General features: G+C 42.2%; 1 protein-coding gene across 1 annotated transcript in view; it reads left to right on the forward strand.

Annotated features, from left to right (window-relative positions):
- Positions 1-13810, forward strand: part of LOC148501565 (SWI/SNF-related matrix-associated actin-dependent regulator of chromatin subfamily A member 5) — a 31333-nt gene extending 17523 nt beyond the window's left edge. Inside the window, exons 12-21 of the mRNA XM_088450283.1 lie at positions 3898-4046; positions 4610-4729; positions 4841-4951; positions 5098-5211; positions 5292-5414; positions 5527-5659; positions 7944-8062; positions 10157-10369; positions 10996-11106; positions 13346-13810. Of these exons, the coding sequence (XP_088306409.1) occupies positions 3898-4046; positions 4610-4729; positions 4841-4951; positions 5098-5211; positions 5292-5414; positions 5527-5659; positions 7944-8062; positions 10157-10369; positions 10996-11106; positions 13346-13411 (1259 nt within the window). The 3' untranslated portion in view covers positions 13412-13810. The remainder of the gene's footprint in view (positions 1-3897; positions 4047-4609; positions 4730-4840; positions 4952-5097; positions 5212-5291; positions 5415-5526; positions 5660-7943; positions 8063-10156; positions 10370-10995; positions 11107-13345) is intronic.
- Positions 13811-19805: the final 5995 nt, after the last annotated feature.

The raw sequence follows: 19805 nt of genomic DNA on the forward strand, positions 1-19805 counted from the left end.
ACGAGTATGCCCTCTCCTTCCGCAAAAGACCTCCCCATCAGTTTTTCTGCACAGGCCTTCAGTCAAACAAGGACAAGGCCTTACAAATTCAGACGGCAATACAATACTTCAAGCGGGGGTCATTGTACAGGTCCCATTACCACAAAGGGGGAAGGGTTACTATTCCAGTCTATTTCTAGTTCAGAAACCGAATGGATCTTTCAGACCTATCCTCAATCTCAAGACCCCTGAACAAATTCCTCAGGGTACCTCGGTTCAGGATGGAAATCCCTATGCTCCATTATACTGGCTATGGAACCTGGGGATTTTATGGTGTAGCTTGATATCCAGGTTGCATACCTGCATATTCCAATTGCTTCATCTCATCAACATTTTCTCCGGTTTGCTGTGCAACACCAGCATTTCCAGTTTCAGGCTCTGCCGTTCGGATTTTCTACTGGCCCTCTGGTGTTTACAAAAATTATGGTGGTTACGGCAGCCCATCTGCGGTTGCAAGGGGTCCGCCTGTTACCCTACCTGGACGTCCTGTTGCTACTAACAGGGTCGCCAGTGGTACTTCAACAGCTGACAATATCAGTGCTGCAGACTCAAGGATGGTTGATTGGAAGAAGTCCTCCTTGACCCCTTCCCAGAGGATGCTCCACCTGGGAGCTCTGTTGGATTCTCACCAGCAAAGGATCTTTCTAACCACAGAGAAATCCACTTTGCAGACGCGAGTACGCAGATGCCTCCACTGTCGCTGAGTGTCCATTCACTCAGCAATGAGATTACTGGGGTCCATGGTGTCGACCTTCGACATGGTGGAATATGCCCAGTTTCATTCCTGGCCTCTGTAGAACTTGATCCTAGCCAGGTGGGACGGATCTCCTCAGCGGATAAGGACACAAACAATGATGCTCTCTCCGGAGGTTCCTCTGACTTGGTGGTTACAGACGGGTCACCTCACCAAAGAGTGCCCCTTTTGGTTTCCGGACTGGATTCTCTTGACAACGGATGTCAATCTCCAGGGTTGGGGTGCAGTGACGGGTCCACACTCGTTTCAGGGTCGGTGGACAGCAGAGGAGTCTGCCCTACCAATCAACATATTGGAACTTCGGGCGGACTTCAGGGCCTTGCAACGGGCCAAACGACTACTTCACGGAAAGCCCGCGCAGGTTCAGTCAGACAACCCCACAACGGTGGCTTACATAAATCATCAGGGAGGAACTCTTAAGTCAGGCGGCAATGACAGAGTTGTCACACATTCGGACATGTGCGGAAGGCATTCTTTCAGCCATGTCGGCTGTGTTCATACCAGGAGTGCTCAACTGGGAAGCGGACTTCCACAGCCCTCACGACGTACATTCAGGGGAGTTGTCTCTTCACCAAGACGTGTTTCAACTCCTTGTGAACAAGTGGGGCCTTCCAGAAGTGGACCTTATGGCCTCTTGACACAACCACAAGCTGCCAGTGTACAGGTCCAGAACAAGATTACGCAGGGGCTCTTCTGGTAGATGCTCTGTCTGTCAAGTGGACCTTCGTTTGCGTATCAGTTTCCTTCAATCTCCCTACTTCCTCGAGTACTTCGGAAGTTCAAACAAGGAGGCACTGTCCTGCTGGTGGCTCCAGCTTAGCCCAGACTGCATTGGTACTCAGATCTTCGGAGTCTCTCCATTGACACTCCGGACATGTTGTCTCAAGGTCCTTGCCTTTACCCGGACCTGGGTCGTCTGTCTTTGACGGCGTGGCTCTTGAGACATACCTACTAAGGTCCACGGGTTTTTCTGGCTCTGTGGTTAACACTGCTCCGAGAACGGAAGCCTGCTTCTGCACGGATTTACCAGTGTGGCATGCATACTTTGGTGTCGTACCAGAGGTTACGATCCCCAAAGTGTTTTGGATATCTAGAGTTTTGGCTTTCCTGCAGGCGGGTTTAGATCTTGGTCTCTGCCTTGCTTCACTGAAGGAGCATGTTTCTGCTCTGTCAGTGTGGTTCCAGCGTAGGATTGCTCCTCTTCCTGATATCCGCACTTTCCTACAGGGGATCCTTCGCACTCTGCCTCTCTGTCCCTCCTGTGATGCCTTGGGATTTGCCTGTTGTACTTAAAGCCTTGCAGGGTCCTCCATTTGAGCCACTGGATTCTGTGGATCTCAAGTGGCTTACTGCTAAGACTGGTTTTTCTTCTGGCTGTTGCCAGGAGAGTGTCAGCTTTCTAGGCTCTCTCGTCGTTCCCCATTTCTGGATTTTCACCAGGACAGGGCGGTGCTTCGGACTCGCCCTGGGTTTCTTCCCAAGGTGGTTTCTAGTTTCCACATTAATGAGGAAATTATTGTACCGGCCTTTAATTCTCCAGACCTCTCGGCAGGTGAGGCCTCATTGGATGTGGTACGTGCTCTCAGGATTTATGTGGCCCGTACCAGTTCAGTCAGACTCATTGTACTTTATGGATTCCACAAGAAGGGATGGCCAGCCAATAAACAAACTTTGCCTAGGTGTGTTCGCATGACAATCTCTGAAGCTTACGCTCATGAGGGCCTTCCAGTACCGCCCTCTGTTACTGCTCATTCTACTCGGTCTGTGGGTCCTTCGTGGGCAGCTCGCCGTGGCGCCTCGGCTGTTCAGCTTTGCAAGGCGGCCACATGGTCTTCTGTCCATACCTCTCTGGTATTATGCTTTTGATACCTTCGCCTCTCAGGATGCTTCCTTTGGGCGGCGGATTCACCTTTCTACACAGGAGCGTCCCCACCCTTAAAGGGACTGCTTTGGGACATCCCCAAGTTATCCTGTGGTACCCTATGGACCCCGATGTAGAAAAGAAGAGATATGGTAAGACTGGGCTTGACAAATTTTTCTAAAATCTAGGAGCCAGGATGAAAGTGTAGGAGCCAGATCACTGTCTCCCATCCCCCCGCCCCCCTAAAAAAAATAAATAAATAACGGTGTGATTGAGGAGCACAGCTCATTGTTATGTAACTGTTATACACACTATACTAGTTCACAAAATGGTCGCAGTTGAATGGATATAGTAACGTGGAAACCCCTCGCTGCTCTGTACAGCTCCCCTGCTCCACCCACCACCCTACAGTGATAACATACCACACTTCATATAAAACAATGGTGCCAGAAAGTACAACAGAACCCTCCTGCCCCCGTGGTCACACCACTATCTCTTTGAAGGCGCTCGGCAATCCCTGGCCACGCATACATCCTATTACTTGGGAGCTCTATGCAGCCAGAGACAGTAGACAGCTGGGACATACAGGAGGATCAGCGTAGACAGACAGCAGGGATCAGAGCAGGCCAGGATGGACAGGAGTCGTCAGTGCAGGATGGGACAGACAGGAGCAGTCTGCACAGGCCATGACGGGTACAGCAGTCGCCGCATAGGACACTCAGCACATGCACTCCTGTGCATGAAATGAACGCCGCAATAGTATAGGCACGAATATCCGCGGTGCTGATGAGGATCTGCTTCCTCCCTCAATGCAAATTCTGGTAGCCATGGCGACCTGGCGCCTGGGATTTGTCAAGCCCTGTTGTAAGAATGACAATCACCTACATCATGATCTTGATGACCTCCTCGCTAGCTTAACCCCTGGAAATACTGATTCAGGAGTATCGGAGTCTGTAAATTCAATTTGCTACTCTGGTTTTTGCCGGAAGATGCTAGGATTGGGATAATCCTATTAAAATGTGCTCAGTAGATGGTAATGCAGCTTTAATAATGTTAACAATGGTGCCTTGATCCTTATGTCTCATTATATTTGTTACTGTTGCACTAATAAGGTATGAAATAAAATCTCAATCTAGTGAAGCCAATAAGTTTTTTTCTTTTTTTTTTTTTTCTTATGACGTATCTTCACATTGCTTCCTGATATACCTATTAGCTGTTATTCTTTCTGTTCCATCTCAAACAGGAAGATTAGTGGACCAAAATTTAAATAAGCTGGGAAAGGATGACATGCTTCAGATGATTCGTCATGGTGCCACACATGTGTTTGCATCAAAGGATAGTGAAATCACTGATGAAGACATTGACGCCATTTTGGAAAGGGGTGAAAAAAAGGTAGGTTTAACTTCCCACTGGCTCCTTAAGTCTTGATGGTGAAGTATTTCTTTTCTTTGTGTAAGGTTCCCTAGTAGACTAAAAATATTAGGTGAATGTTTAATATAGTAAATATTTATAATTTAATAAATATTTATGGCATTACATAGCAACTTATTAATCAACACTATTGGCTGCAAAACCAGCGTTGTGCCTTTGCAACGGAGTGTAAATGTCAGCAGTGTCACATCAACTTGATTGGGAATTATGGATTGTTATACACAGCCTGGTGACGCTGTGAACAAAAATCAGCAAACTTGGGGCTACCGCAAGTGCGGCATATGCGCACACTTACTCGCGGGACGAGCCGTCTTGTGGCAATTGAATCATCCCATATGTACAGTGCTATATACTTTTTTGCATGTAATGCACAAAGTTTCACTCAAATTGTAGGCTGATATACATCAAATGGTGTCCATTGCTTCATATAGAAGTCACATTTATCAGTTAGCAAGAACATTTTTTGCAAAATACTAGGAAATTACTAAGTTTTTTTTTTTTTTTTTTTTTTTAATTCCTTTTAGACTGCAGAAATGAAAGAAAAACTCTCAAACATGGGTGAAAGCTCATTGAGAAACTTTACTGTGGATACGGATTCCAGTGTTTATAATTTTGAAGGTGAAGATTACAGAGAAAAACAAAAGGTAAAATATGAATTCCACACAGTAGATATTGTTTGTGTAGGCATTTAAGTAATGTTTATGTAGAAATATAAAGCCAAAAATGTTCTTACTTTTTTTTTTTTTAAACACAAGATGGCATTTACTGAATGGATTGAGCCACCAAAGCGTGAAAGAAAAGCAAATTATGCAGTTGATGCCTATTTTAGGGAAGCACTCCGTGTCAGTGAACCAAAAATACCAAAAGTAAGTGTATGAGGTTTGGCATTAGTACTATCACAATAAAAAGCGGAGGGAGCCCGCCTCTCGTTGCTTTGGTGGGACCTTAGGTATATATTCTTGCAATCTCATTTCTCCGTTATGGTAAATAACTATTTGTAACTTCTGTTTAGGCTCCACGCCCTCCAAAACAACCAAATGTTCAAGATTTTCAGTTTTTCCCTCCACGATTGTTCGAGTTATTGGAGAAGGAAATTCTGTATTATAGAAAAACAATTGGTTATAAGGTAAGATATTTTGAGTTTCATGCAAAAATATTCAGTATAATTTAAGTACAGTAGTGACAAATTCTGTTCTGCCACCTCAGGTACCACGAAACCCTGATTTACCTAATGCAGCACAGGCACAGAAGGAAGAACAGTTGAAGATTGATGAAGCAGAGCCACTTAATGATGAAGAGTTAGATGAAAAGGAAAAATTACTAACTCAGGTGTGTGAAGCTGCACTTTATTTGCTTTCAAGACGTTAAGATTTTGAAAGCCTAATATGTGTGTTTTAGATGGCAAACTTATGCTAAATGAAAGTCCTGTTTTATTTTTCAGGGCTTTACCAATTGGAACAAGAGAGATTTTAACCAGTTCATCAAAGCTAATGAAAAATGGGGCCGTGATGACATTGAAAATATAGCTCGTGAAGTGGAAGGCAAAACTCCTGATGATGTAATGGAGTATTCGGGTAAATATTTCTCTGGTTTTTGCAAGCATAGTGTAAACGTGTGGTTAATATTTTATATGGAGAAGTCTTTTATCTTCGCTGTTCTGTGCAGGAGTTTGGGGTCTTTTTTGGGGCCATCGTTACAAATGTAAAACCATCCAGCAGGTAAATTAAAGCGTAACGTTGTGGAACATTTCAAGTAGTTTGTCCACTTTAAGATGATAGTTTATACCTGCCTTCATTCGGGTTTCTAAAAGAGAGCCGATACTGGAGCAGCAGCTTAGGTGGGATAACCTTCCCCCATCTCCCATTTCTGATTTTCCTTTTTAAAAAAACCACAGAAGTTCCTGATCTAGCCTGGGTGTCGTGGTTAACATCACTGACAATACTCTGTTAAGCTGTGTTGCTGACCTCTCCGCTTTCACTCTCCCTTAACAGTAACAATCTGCTTTATTAACTTTTCAGGCTTCACTACATGAAACCATGTGTGATTTCATTAGAGAAGCCTCATAATTTAGTTGGATCATAATGGTAGGTGGAGAAAACGATAACCACCACAAGATATGTAAAGGAATGAGGGAGAGTTAGAATGTATGAAGTACAAGGATATATATGGTCACAGTATATGGGACATAGTGGGTATGAGGCTACTGATGTTTGGCACAAGGCTGTATGGTACTGGGCATGAGTTTTCTAGGCACAGTATGTCTACAGTTCTCTACATGCTAAATATTTTGTGTTGCTATGGATAAAGCAAGTTTCTGATCTGTGATTTATCTAATCTGGATTCGAAGATACTTAAGGTTGGTGAAGTAAACCTATTATTATTCTGTTAGCTCGGGCTTGGTAGAATTAGTTGGATGAGCAAAACCCAAGGCTTCTGTTAGCAAAGCACCAACTGGCTTGTACTATATTAAACAAAAAATTTAAAAAGTTCTTACATCCTTTTGGGGAACACTGGCACCATGGGGTGTAGCAGTGCACCCTGAAGATCTAGATACTTTAAAAAAAATTATGAATGAAGCCTGAGCTGCTGCCCCTAACACTGGAAGAGCCTCAGTTATTTTTGAGTACAGAAGAAGGTTAAAATGTAAATGAGGGAAGAAAAAAACAGCAGCAGGCCAATGTACTCTAATGCTGCCCATACACCTACCCGACCAGCATAAGATCCGATTCATATACAATTTCCCTAAGATTCCCTGGAGCTCCCTGGCAGTCCCGGCAGCATGTTTGTTGTTTTTCTTTAGCACAGGATCTGTCGTAAGATTGCTCTCTCAGGCTCATAAAAAGTCATTGAAATGACTTGAATTGCTGCACGATGGATCGCATGAACAAAATAAACGGCATGATCTGCACACGATACGATGGACAAGATGTGCTGCACATCTGATCATACGATCCGATTATAGGAGCTGCAGGAGCGCGCATCGGATCGTATCTTACTAAAATAATACGATTTTCACAAGATCCATCTGATGACTCATCGAAAATCGGGCCGAAATCGTGTAGGTGTATAGGCTCCTTAAGTGCTTTCTGTTCTTTCCTCATTTACATTTCAACCTTTCTTCTGTTTAAGGGCCAAGTTAAATAAATAGCTGATACACTCCTGGCTAAGGGAATATAGAGAGACAGAAACGCTAACTTCATCGTGCCTGAGCTCCTACATGCCACTCTACACTCTGTAGCACCAGTGACCTCAAGACTTGCAGGAAAGGCCAAAAAAAACTCAGTCTGGATCCTAAAGGTGCCTACACACTTTGCGATGTGCTTATGAACCGACATCGTATACGATTTCCCTTGAACTCTCTCCCAGGAGTCCTGCACACGATTTGGTGTAAAAAGTCTCCAATGTGACAAATGATCTATCGTGCATCCTTAACTTTTTCCAGTGCATCGTGTCCCAGATTGGCAAATCTGCCCTACAGCACGGCAGATCTGAAGATGCGATGTACGACCTGCGGGTACGCGCATCGTGAGCGCGAGTGGACACTCACAATTTGGCCTATTTTACGCGATTTGTCCTGAGGAAGCATCGGAATTGGGCAAGTCGTGTAAAATATCGCAAAGTGTGTAGGCCGCCTTAAGTGGAGCGCAGCAAATAATGAATGTAGTTATCGGTTTGTCTCATATTCTATTGTAGCTAAACCGGGCGTGGTGGTGGAGTTGGCTCTTGTTTACCAGAAATAGGAAAAAAGTCTGTTTTATGGGAAAGAAATTGCTGTCAGATTTCAAGCTTCTCTAAGCATACATGTTTCTATATTTTACTGTATGTGTTGTAATCCAAACTATTAATATTTTTGTTCAGCTGTCTTTTGGGAAAGATGTAATGAGCTACAAGACATTGAGAAAATCATGGCTCAGATAGAAAGGGGAGAAGCAAGGATACAAAGGAGAATTAGCATAAAGAAGGCTCTGGATACAAAGGTAATGTTGCTGTGATTGGTGTCAGAGTACTTTTATTGCAGAACTTGTGCGTTCTGCATGTAGATCATACAGTCAGGTGCATAAATATTGGGACATTGACAGAATTGTCAAATTTTGGCCTCTATTCACCACCACCATGGCTTTGAAATTAAACAAACAAGATGTGCTTTAACTGCAGACTTTCAGATTTAATTTGATGGTAATTACATCCAAATCAGGTGAACGGTGTAGGAATTTACAACGGTTTCTATATGTGCCTACCACTTTTTAAGGGGCCAAAAGTAATGGGACGATCAACTCAAAAGCTATTTCATAGACAGGTGTGGGCTATTCCCTCGTTATTTCATTATCAATTAAGCAGGTAAAAGGTCTGGAGTTGATTCTAAGTGTGACATTTGCATTTGGAATCAGTTGATGTCGACTATTAATATGAGATCCAAAGAGCTGTCACTATCAGTGAAGCAAGCCATCATTAGGCTGAAAAATCAAAACAAACCCATCAGAGACATAGCAAAAACATTAGGTGTGGCCAAATCAACTGTTCGGTGCGTTCTTTCTTTTTAAGAATGTTCCAGAGAGCTCAGCAACACCAAAAGGCCCGGAAGACCACGGAAACAACTGTGGTAGATGACAGAAGAATTATTTCCCTGGTGAAGAAAAACCCCTTCACAACAGTTGGCCAAATCAAGAACTCTCCTGGAGGTAGGTGTATGTGTCAAAGTCAACAATCAAGAGAAGACTTCACAAGAGTGAATATAGAGGGTTCACCACAAGATGCAAGCCATTGGTGAGCCACAAAAGCAGGAAGACCAGATTAGCATTTGCCAAACAACATCTAAAAAAAGCCATTACAGTTCTGGAACAACGTCCTATGGACAGATGAGACAAAGATCAACTTGTACCAGAGTGATGGGAAGAGAAGGAAAGGAACTGACAATGATCCAAAACATACCATCTCATCAGTGAAGCATGGTGGTAGTGTCATGGCGTGGGCATGTATGGCTGCCAATGGAACTGGTTCCCTTGTATTTATTGATGATGTGACTGCTGACAAAAGCAGCAGAATGAATTCTGAAGTGTTTCGGGCAATATTATATGCTCCTATTCAGTCAAATGCTTCAGAACTCATTGGACGGCGCTTCACAGTGCAGACAATGACCCGAAGCATACTGCAAAAGCAACCAAAGAGTTTTTTTAAGGCTAAAAAGTGGAATGTTATGCAATGGCCAAGTCAATCCTCTGACCTGAATCCGATTGAGCATGCATTTCACTTGCTGAAGACAAAACTGAAGGGAAAATGCCCCAAGAACAAGCAGGAACTGAAGACATTTGCAGTAGAGGCCTGGCAGAGCAATCACCAGTGATGAAACCCAGCGTCTGGTGATGTCTATGCGTTCCAGACGTCAGGCTGTAATTACCTGCAAAGGATTTGCAACAAAGTATTAAAAAGTGAAAGTTAGATTTAGGATTGTTTAGTTTGTCCCATTACTTTTGGCCGCTTAAAAAGGGATAGGCACATATAGAAACCGTTGTAATTCCTACACCGTTCACCTGATTTTGATGTAATTACCCTCAAATTAATTCTGAAAGTCTGCAGTTAAAGCACCTCTTGTTTGTTTCATTTCAAAGCCATGGTGGTGGTGAATAGAGGCCAAAATATGAAAAATCTGTCAATGTCCCAATATTTATGCACCTGACTGTATTGTATGTTAAAGGAATTTTGTGTTGTCCTTTTTTTTTTTTTTTTTTTTTTATAGTGTAGTTTTATGTTTTTTACATTTATACTGATGTAAACAGTTTTCCTGGTTAAACGTAATAGAAGGAAAGCAGAACAATCCTTTTTAATATAGCAGAACAAATGATATTGCATCACTGTATTATATTAATACCAGCGCATTAATAGAACCTGCATCTTATTTATCACACAGGACACCAATAACATTCTGGCAATTTAGTTGGCTTATCACAAAGTAAACTACAATGTTTGTAATTGCATGAGGCAGAGACTAAACTGTAGCACAGTATGTTGGCACTACATAAAGGTTAATGATGCAAGGTCTGTGCAAATAATTTTGCTATTTGTTTTTCTTCTAGATTGGTCGATACAAGGCGCCTTTCCATCAGCTGAGAATATCTTACGGCACAAACAAAGGAAAAAATTACACAGAGGAGGAAGATCGCTTTCTTATCTGTATGCTACACAAGCTTGGTTTTGATAAGGAGAATGTCTACGATGAGCTTAGGCAGTGTATCCGGAATTCACCTCAGTTTAGATTTGACTGGTTTCTTAAGTCAAGAACTGCAATGGTGAGGAAATACAAAACTTTTAATTCATGCTCTTGGAAGATTCTTGTGTTTTGTGGAAAAACTGATTTAAAGGATACTAGGCAATATGTCATCCGATCCTGCAAATTGGAGCAACCTATTGGATACATCATCTAGTGTGTACCCTTAATGTGCACTCTCCCGTGTGTCGCAAGCGACCATCGCCTGTTATCTCTACTGCAGGGCTGATGGGGGATGTCTGTATCAATGGCGTGTACCTTCTCCCCCACCCCATCCCTGGTGGACCAGGCATTGGCAAGTATATATGCACTTGCCACATGCAGGGTCCTGTTGCCGGCAATGTCATGCTGGGTACACATTGCTAGGTGTGTACCCAGCATTATAGTTTAAAGGGTTCTTCACCCCTTGGATTTTCTACCCCTGTCATCTTATTACTGTATCTGTTTCCTAAGAACCTGATATGGTGCCATAGTAGATAAGTAAAACGATTACTGCTATAAACATGGAGGAGAAACCCCTTTGTTTGCAGTCAGATTAAATTCACCATGTGTAAAATAAGATTGTGTACTTATGGGACTTTTACACAAATGTGAGTAAAGTCGCAAATTAAGCAACAAATGGAAAACTTTCATTTTGAATCGCTTTAGGAACTGCAGAGAAGATGTAATACTTTAATAACATTAATTGAGAGGGAAAATCTTGAATTGGAAGAAAAGGAAAAAGCTGAGAAAAAGAAACGTGGACCAAAATCCTCTTCGGTGAGTATGGCTTTTAATATGTTCATGATTCTAAATTGATGAGACTTAGAAATAAATTAGTAAAACTGGATATGTCCTTACTGCAATATTACTATTAATCATTTTTCTCCCTGATTTGTTTGAAGAATTTTACATTTGGGAACTGACATTTTTAATACTAGCTATTAACAGCGATATACATATAGCAAAGTTCTACATGTTTTAGCAGTACCAAAGGTGATATACCCCCTACCCTCCTCTACATCTTCCAGTCACACTGCAATTTTTGTTTTGGACTTGGCAGAATACATGTAAGTTTTTATTCATTGTATAAAGGAGTAGTGACCAGGTAGAGTAGAATAAGAAGTTTGGTTCTAGAATTGGTAAGCTTGCTGAAATTGGTTTATAAGGATTGTTTTGATCCAAGTAGAACATTTTGTTATGAGGTAGGGAATTAGTGAGTACAGCATGAGAAGTCCTCTAACTAGGAATTTGGAAGCAGGATCAGTGTGAATGATAGATTCAGGTCTTGGGCGGACTAGGTGGTGTGAGGAATTGTGGGGAGGGAGGTTAGCGTAGGTTAGAAGATGTTTTTTAATTAGCTGATAGATGTAGGTTGGTATGTTTGTATTGTATCAAGTCCAGTATAAGACAATCAATGGAGAACCTTTGCCAAGTACATTCTAGTTACTATAATTACAATTTATTTATAGGGGTGAATATCTGATTAGGAGAAAATCATGAAGGGGTATCTCAGTAGTGAATGCTGGAAATGAGTGTATGAAAAGTTATTGCAGTGGCTTGTTTATTTTATAAATGTATAACCGTATTACAGATTGCATGATGATGGCAAGCTTTCGTGGTACTGTTTTTTTATTTGTTTTAGGTAGTTTCTGTCATCCGATAAGATTGTTGGTGGTTTTTGAATGGTTGTCATCCCCTCACCTACAAAATATAAAATGTAAATACAACCTTCATCAACATGGATTAAAACAGATGTTAAGCGTTCTGGAGAGGCTAGAACATTTTTGGTATCCTGCCTATAGAGGGCTTGCTTAGCTCCAAATGAGCTTTGTTTTCCAATAGAAATGGTATAAGTAGAGAAGAGCTAGGAAGGGAGCATTGTAGTACTTCCTCTGATAATGGAAGTGGATCCAGTTAGACAAAGGAGCAATTTGGGAAGTAAACAAAAACCAGCATAGTACATTGTCCTGGAGACCGAGGGAATCCTACTTGAAGAACGGAGTGGTCAGATGCAGGAGGGTGGTCCATAAAAGTACATTTTGATTTAACGTTGATTAAATCATTAACCACCTTCGTTCATTCAGTCTCTGGAATGTGGGTAAAAAAGGCCGTCTGATCAGAATATATGCCAGTCTCTAGTTTTGCTATAGTTAGTGCATGTTATACATATCTCCTAGTGGGTGCACAGGTGTATACATTACTGGCTGACATTTAAAAAAAAAAAAAAAAAACAGGTGGTGCGAATTCCAACTGATACTGAGGAGATCTGTAAAACATTCAGTGTTAGGGATTCCCAAGGACCGGAGTTGGGAAACACTGCCCTAAACAAATCTCAGAAGCAGAGTCAAGCTTGTGGACATCACGAGGAGTAGAAGAGTTGGTCCACTGTGAGATGTGGATAGGTTAGAGATTAGTTTGAAAGCACAAGTAGAATGTGGACAATAAATTAGGATATTGAAATAACTCATGATGGTGCGGATGTCAAAGGATATGAAAGGACGTAGCCATTTCGAAAAATGTTCAAAGATTTGTTGGGGTGGTCCAGGGGATGATCGCTGTAACAAGCAGAGAAGGGGGTGACCATCCAGGTAGTTTGTACTTCTAAAGATAGGAATGTGAGTGCTGCAACAGTTGGGGAATTCTTCTGCATCTAGGACTGGAGGTGTGCATCAAGGGTAAACCACATGCAGTGCCTCACACTGCATGTGAGGCATTGTCTGAGAAAGTCATGCTTACTGTATGTTGGAAGGGAAGTGGTCATGTGTGGGTTAGAATGTTACTGCTCGTGTACTGCTCGAGAAAAGTGAAATGCTTGAGGTTTGCTGAATTTCTGTAGTTTACAGAATTTGATTATATGTAATAATATATTACTATGTCATGTCAGAAATACATGGGATATTTATCTGTGTTTAGAGGGGTGGGTTATTTTGCCTTTTATGTTACCACATAAATTGTCACAGTAGTCTTTCATGTAGAATTTAACCTTTTAGTGTAACCATTACTTATTTATTTGCAGGCTCAGAAACGGAAAATGGATGGAGCACCTGATGGTAGAGGAAGAAGAAAGAAACTAAAGCTTTGAAGTGTATAGCTTGTAATCACTAAGTAGTTCTTTACTTTACGGGTCTTCATAAGATGTACTGTACACTGATCAGCTATTATGTCTTTCAAAGACATTGGGTTCATCTGTTATTGAACTAGAAACATAGTACTTATTGTAGATCTCCTTTTTTAAATGACAGCTGTGCTGGACATTTTTTTTACATTTAACATTTGAAGTAATAAAATAGGCTTCGTTAAAAAAATGTGCTATTGTTAATGTGTTTATTTTTTTTCTTTCTCTACTATTGAAAAGTAGACTGTATAAATACCTGTAAAGAACTATTTTTGTATAGTCTTTTCAATCTCCTTGCGCAATACATAGTTATCGTCCAATCTAATTCATAAATATATTTGCGTCAGTGTCTTTTTTTTTTTTTTCCTTATTTAATATCAAATGTTCAACAGTCTATTACAAAATTGTGAAAAGTACTTAATGAGGAGTGGATATAAATTGAGTCCCTCAGTATATAGTTTAAGACATACTTTAATTTCACAAAATAGTAATTTGTACATTCAGCACAGGGTTATCACGGGGCTTCCACCAATCTTTGGTGCCAGACTATTGCAATACATGTGTTAGATTAATTTATTAAATTGACTGTACCGAATCGTGACTTGAATAGCTATGTAATGAGCTTCAAAGAGTTGTCCTTTTTTTTTTGTAAATACATATTTGCCATTCTTCAGTGTCTGCAATGACATGGACTTTTATAGGCTATGGCTGAGATGATAGACAATTGTGGTGTGCTTTAGGCCAGAGTCAACCAACAAAATGTGAAGCTTTGCTTGCCTTTATTCTGGGAATGCCTTCTGGTTAATGGTGCACACAGACCATACTATTCTAGCTTCACAAAATCCCTGACAAAATATTTAGACAGTCTGGGAGACTCATTTTAAAATTCATTTAATGGTTACTATTTTGCTGGTTTTCTAAGATACAACACCTGCCACTTTTTTGGAGTGAAAGGAGATCGCTTGTGCCAATATGGTATCGCTGATTGCCCTTGCTGTAGCTTTTGAACGGACAAATAATCTCTCTCTATTTTGCTTCATTGAAGAAGCTCATAATGTGTTATTTGTATTTTAATGTGTAGTGTGTGTAGATAGAGATATATATATATATATATATATACATATATATATAGAGAGAGAGATTTTTATATATATATATATATATATATATATATATATATATATCATACAAGCTCAGCACTCGTATGCTTTTCAAACTGCAACTCCTTTGAACATAGGGAATGTTGGTTCCAAATATTGCAGTAATTTGTTAAGCTTACCACCGATTCACGGTCTTTCCCATCTGGCCAGTCCCTACACTGATTCTCAGATAAATGAACTTTGTCACACTTGCTAGGGCTTTTTTTTTTTTTTTTCCAGGTGCTTATTAACTGATAACCCTGAGTGTGGTCCTGTCTCTTTAAGTCTTCAAGGCAGGACCCAGTTTCATGTTTAAAATGTATGCAGCTTGAGAGAATATAAATATATATATATATGTGTGTATATATATATGTGTGTATATATATATATATATATATATATATATATATATATATATATATATATATATATATATATATATACACACACACACACACACACACCCACCCTCCCTCCCCCCGTGTTCAATGCAGTATTAGTGTGGGATTGTCAAATTTAAGAGTAGAGGTTTATATGCTAAATTGTATACAATGGAAGTGGGGAGACGTAGAGACTAGCTCCATGTGGTGGGGTGGAAAGCAATGCTATCGAATGCAATAACAAAGGTGAGGAATAAGTTTAAAAAACACATGGTATGTTCTCAGCGCTTACTTCAGACAATTCATTAGGCTTTACTTGATGGTATACTCTTATATTGATGGGTATAAAATAGTCTACACTTTCAGGTCAAGAAATATTCTTTATGTAAAACAGTGTAGCGAAAAAAGGTTGTAATAAATTAATGCGATTATTCCTAATACCGGTATACTTAACTCTCAATAGAAAAAACAACATACATCTGTACGGACCAAGTCTTTAAAGCTGGAAAATAATAATAAATAAAAATGAAAAAAATCGGTAGTACGCTGCAGGAGTCAATGTCTGCAATGTGTTTGCTTCCAATGAACCAAAAGTCTTTATAAATCAAAGGCAATATGCTGCATGAATCAAAATTCACAAAGAGCTTGGTTCCAATATGTAAGTGTCACTGACGTACTCACCCCTGTGGGTTTGGCTCTGTGGTGGCGGGTCCTGGTTAGGAGGGGCTCCCCCCTATAATCCACTGGCCATCTTGTTCTGTGTCCCCTTCAGGATGGGGTGATAGATAGGATGTTCCGATGTCTGCCGGTAGACTGAACCACGCTAAGTTTCAGCAGCGTGTGATCGGTTGTTCCACAATCAACTAGTTTGCATTGCAGGCTTCTTCAGGATAGAGTCTCTGCACTATCTCCTCTCATTCCCTTTTAAGCCCGGTGGCTCGCACAATCTCACTTGTAATTGGAATCACTCACTTTGATGTACTTAGTCCCCAAGTTATCCTAGGGTGGTTATGTTTTTAAATTCCAGATGGTATATCCCATAGGTCCTCCTAACAATACACATAACACATATGAAGGCTCTAGCGGATTTGTGCCACTAATTAATAAATTCTTAATAATAATTGACATGGTCTAAATAGCTAATAGTGAATAAATATTAAAAAGTATCCCTTATAGGGGAGGTTTAAGTTTATATAGATTATATGTAACAAACTTATTAAATAATATATAAAAGCAATAATCCTAATTCATCATATGGGTAATACAATAATTAATAAAAATATAAATGTTTTAAAATTCATATTACAACTGGGAGGAGATTAGAAACAAAATAGAAAAATGGAAATTGAGGGGGAGGGGTGGGAAATAATGGGAACCAAAGTCCCTCTGTAACCGTATTCCTCTTCTATCTGATCCTTTCTGGTGAGGTTTGTTATGCCGCTTTGTTGAACATCCTTAGTACGTTTTATTAATAGGGTCGCAAAGTATGTAGATGAATGAATAAATAGGGCTATTATAATCCCATTAAGGTGATGTATTTGAACATAGTATAATATAAAATGGATAAATTAATAATTTTATATAAAATAGATATGTAGGAATTGTACAAAAAATTGTATAAAACTTTGGGCCTGATTTAGAGTTGGGAATAGAGAGAGTGCGCGCTTAGCTGTGTACCTGGACAAACCATGTTGCAATGCAAGGGGTGTAAATACAATTTTTTTTATTTGCATGTGGGGTTAATACTGGCTGCTTTTACATGTAGCCCACAAATACTGCACAGCTTTATTATTCTACAATTTAGATGTCAGTTTGGACACCTCCCTCCCAAATCTAAATCTCTCTGCACATTTTAAATCTGCCCACCTGCAGTGCAACATCTCTCTATTTCCAACTCTGAATAAGGCCCTTTGTGTAAATTTATACAAAAGGGTATCTTCTAAAAAAAACGTTAACTAGCTACCCAGAGGACAAATTCTCATATTACTCTCTTAAAGGATGTAGTTCGTAGTCTATATTCAGGCCGTTCGGTGATAATGTTCCCAGATTATAAATAATCTTCGCCTCTTCCCACAGTAGTAGCGTTCAGATTTCATCCTCTCCATGGAATCTCCAAAAAGGAGTGAAAAGTATATGGCATTGAATTGTGCCAGACTTAAGGAGCAATTTAAGATACATGACATACATCATCTTAGGGGGTAGTCCATAACGCAGCTAATTTAGTTGTAATGTAACTGCAAAGGTGTATGACAAGTTTATTGCATATTTAAGAGAGGTAGGAGTGGAATCCTAGTGACCTCATGCAGTTTTGACAAAATGCTGCATGAATATTGTGTGGGCAAAAGTGTCTGGTAGAGAACTTTGGCACCAGCAAATCTCCAAGAGTGCAGATGCATGGATTATGGGCTAGATATTGGTTGTTTCTACTTCAGGGTCCATAGGGGGTCCACAGGGTTGACCTTGGGGTATAGCTGGATCTGGATCCATGGGCACCACGCAGTTAAAGCTTTAGCTGCTCCCAGGATGCACTTGGGTCCGTCCTCTATACCCCGCCCCCGGCCACAGCACCTCAGTTTTAGTTGGTGCCCGGCCGGAGTCGGGTCACCTGCGCAGGGGGGCTGCAGGAGCAGCCCCCAAAAGCTTTCTATTTTTATTTAAAAAAAAAAAAAAAAAAAGCCTGTTAGATTTTTATTTTAAAACAGGCTCTAGTGTGGCAGCGACGGGCTGTCTATGCAGACGCCCACGCTGCCGCTCTCCTTCCCCGCTGGCGCCGCGACGCCAGTACTGCACTGGGGATCGCGGCGGGAGGCCAGAGTCCGTACTAGCCGGACTCTGGGTCCCTCCCTGGACTGCTGCCGGAGTCGCCGGGGACAAGGTAAGCCGCGAGTCGCCGATTAGCGGCGGCTCGCGGGTTTTGCCTGCAGATGCAGTCCTTTGCCCCCGGTCCTAGGGGACAGACCGGGTGGCGGCGGGCTCCCCCTCTGAGGAGGAATACCCCGTGGGACCACTAGACCACCAGGGATATATGGCAAGCGGGATGCCGGCAAGCCCTGGGGTTAATATGCTAGCCAGGGGAGGAAGCCTTCCCTGTTTAGCGGCTCCTCCCCTCAGCTCAGCGCGCCTTTCAGCACGGAGTCTGGCGTCGCTGAGCTGCAGCTACTGGGCCACTCCTCCTCCTGAGGTCTCCAGCGGCCATTTTCTCACAGTGGCAGCGCAGATCTTCAGGGAGCACGTGGACCGGTCCCCCTGTGTACCTCTCCCCTGATTAAGGACAGCGTACACAGCACTATAGCCCTCCCAGACACTGAATCTGGGCAGGTTGATTGTAGTGGAAAGGTGCAGTGAGTATATCTTCCTGCATGGTATGTGACTTTTGCTAGTGCTGCCTGTCTGTGCTTATTTTCCGCTTACTGTCAGCTTATACCGATCCCTTTACTTCTCCTACAAGCCCTACAGGTGTGTGGGGGAGGGGCGTTTCTACTGACCTCACTTATATAGATCACGTATTTGTGAGGTCCGTCACATACAGTTGTGTGCTACACAGTGCCGTATTGTGGGCTGTTGTTTAGCACACCGGTGAGTGCGTTTTCTTCTACCCTGTTGCCAGATATATTTTTTGACTATATAATATATTCTGTCATGTCAGACGAGGAGGTTGAGCGCTCAGTGGATCCGGTGTTGGCCTCCTGCGGACGCTGTTCTGCAGGAGTAGATAGGGAGGATTTGTCACAGGATGGCCTGTGTAGTCGATGCCAGGTGGCTCCTGGCCCATCCAGACCTTCTCTGGCGCAGGAACCACCGTGGGCGATGTTTTCTCAAGTGCTGGTGTCTATTGCGGACCGTCTGTCGGTCCCGACTGCTCTCCCTACTAGGTCGTTGCCCCAGCCGACCATCCCCCATTCCCCGGGTGTCCCGCAGTTATTGCGGAGTCCTCCTGGGTCTCAGTCGGTGGGTCCCTATGCGGGGTTGCCTATGTATATACAGGCTTCCCCTGTGCCGCAGCAGCCTGTGGTACCTTTTCAGGCCCCTATGGTGACTCCTCCACCCTGGGTGGATGTGCTCTCCAACTCCGTGCAAAATTTGGCGGCCGCTTCCTCGGCTTTTCAGTCAATGTTGCAGACTGACATGCCTTCTAGGATTTCAAAACGCCCACTCATGACACGGGCTGCTCAGGTATCGGACTCAGAGGGTTCCTCAGATGATGGGGAGGTCCCTGATGACACTGACTCGGACGCCTCGGTCCAGGAAATGGATACCAAGTCGTCCATTAATGTGCGAGCACTAGTTAGGGCTGTGCGAGCTATTCTTCTTATAGAGGATGAGGCACCGGTTCCTAAGTCGAAGTTTCCTAGTTTCAAAAAAACTAAGGTGGCTTCTGCGGTGTTTCCCCTGTCGGATCAGTTGACGGATCATATGGCGGTAGCTTGGCAGGCGCCCAGTAAGAGATTCCTTCCTCAGAAGCGGTTGGCTTCTAATTACCCCTTCCCTGAGGCACATTGTAAAAAATGGGAAACTCCACCGGCGGTGGATTCCCATGTCACCCGTTTAACTCGGGGCGCCACCTTACCATTACCGTCGATATCCTTGCTGAAGGATCCCACGGACAGGAAAGTTGAGACTTGCTTAAAGTCTATTTACTCCCTCTCCTGGGTGGCCAAAGCCATTGAGGGGTGGGCCAATGCATTGGAAGATACCTTCCCGGACGACGCTCCGGATGTCCAGCGGGCGTTGTTGGGACAAATGAGAGACGCTGCTTCTTACATTGGAGAAGCTTCTTTAGATGCTAGTCTGCTGACCTCGCGGGTATCGGCTGCAGCGGTGTCTGCCCGCCGATCCTTATGG

Source organism: Taudactylus pleione, unplaced genomic scaffold (genome assembly GCF_031769625.1).
Source record: "Taudactylus pleione unplaced genomic scaffold, aTauple2 ptg000513l, whole genome shotgun sequence".
In the NCBI taxonomy this organism is placed as follows: domain Eukaryota; kingdom Metazoa; phylum Chordata; class Amphibia; order Anura; family Myobatrachidae; genus Taudactylus; species Taudactylus pleione.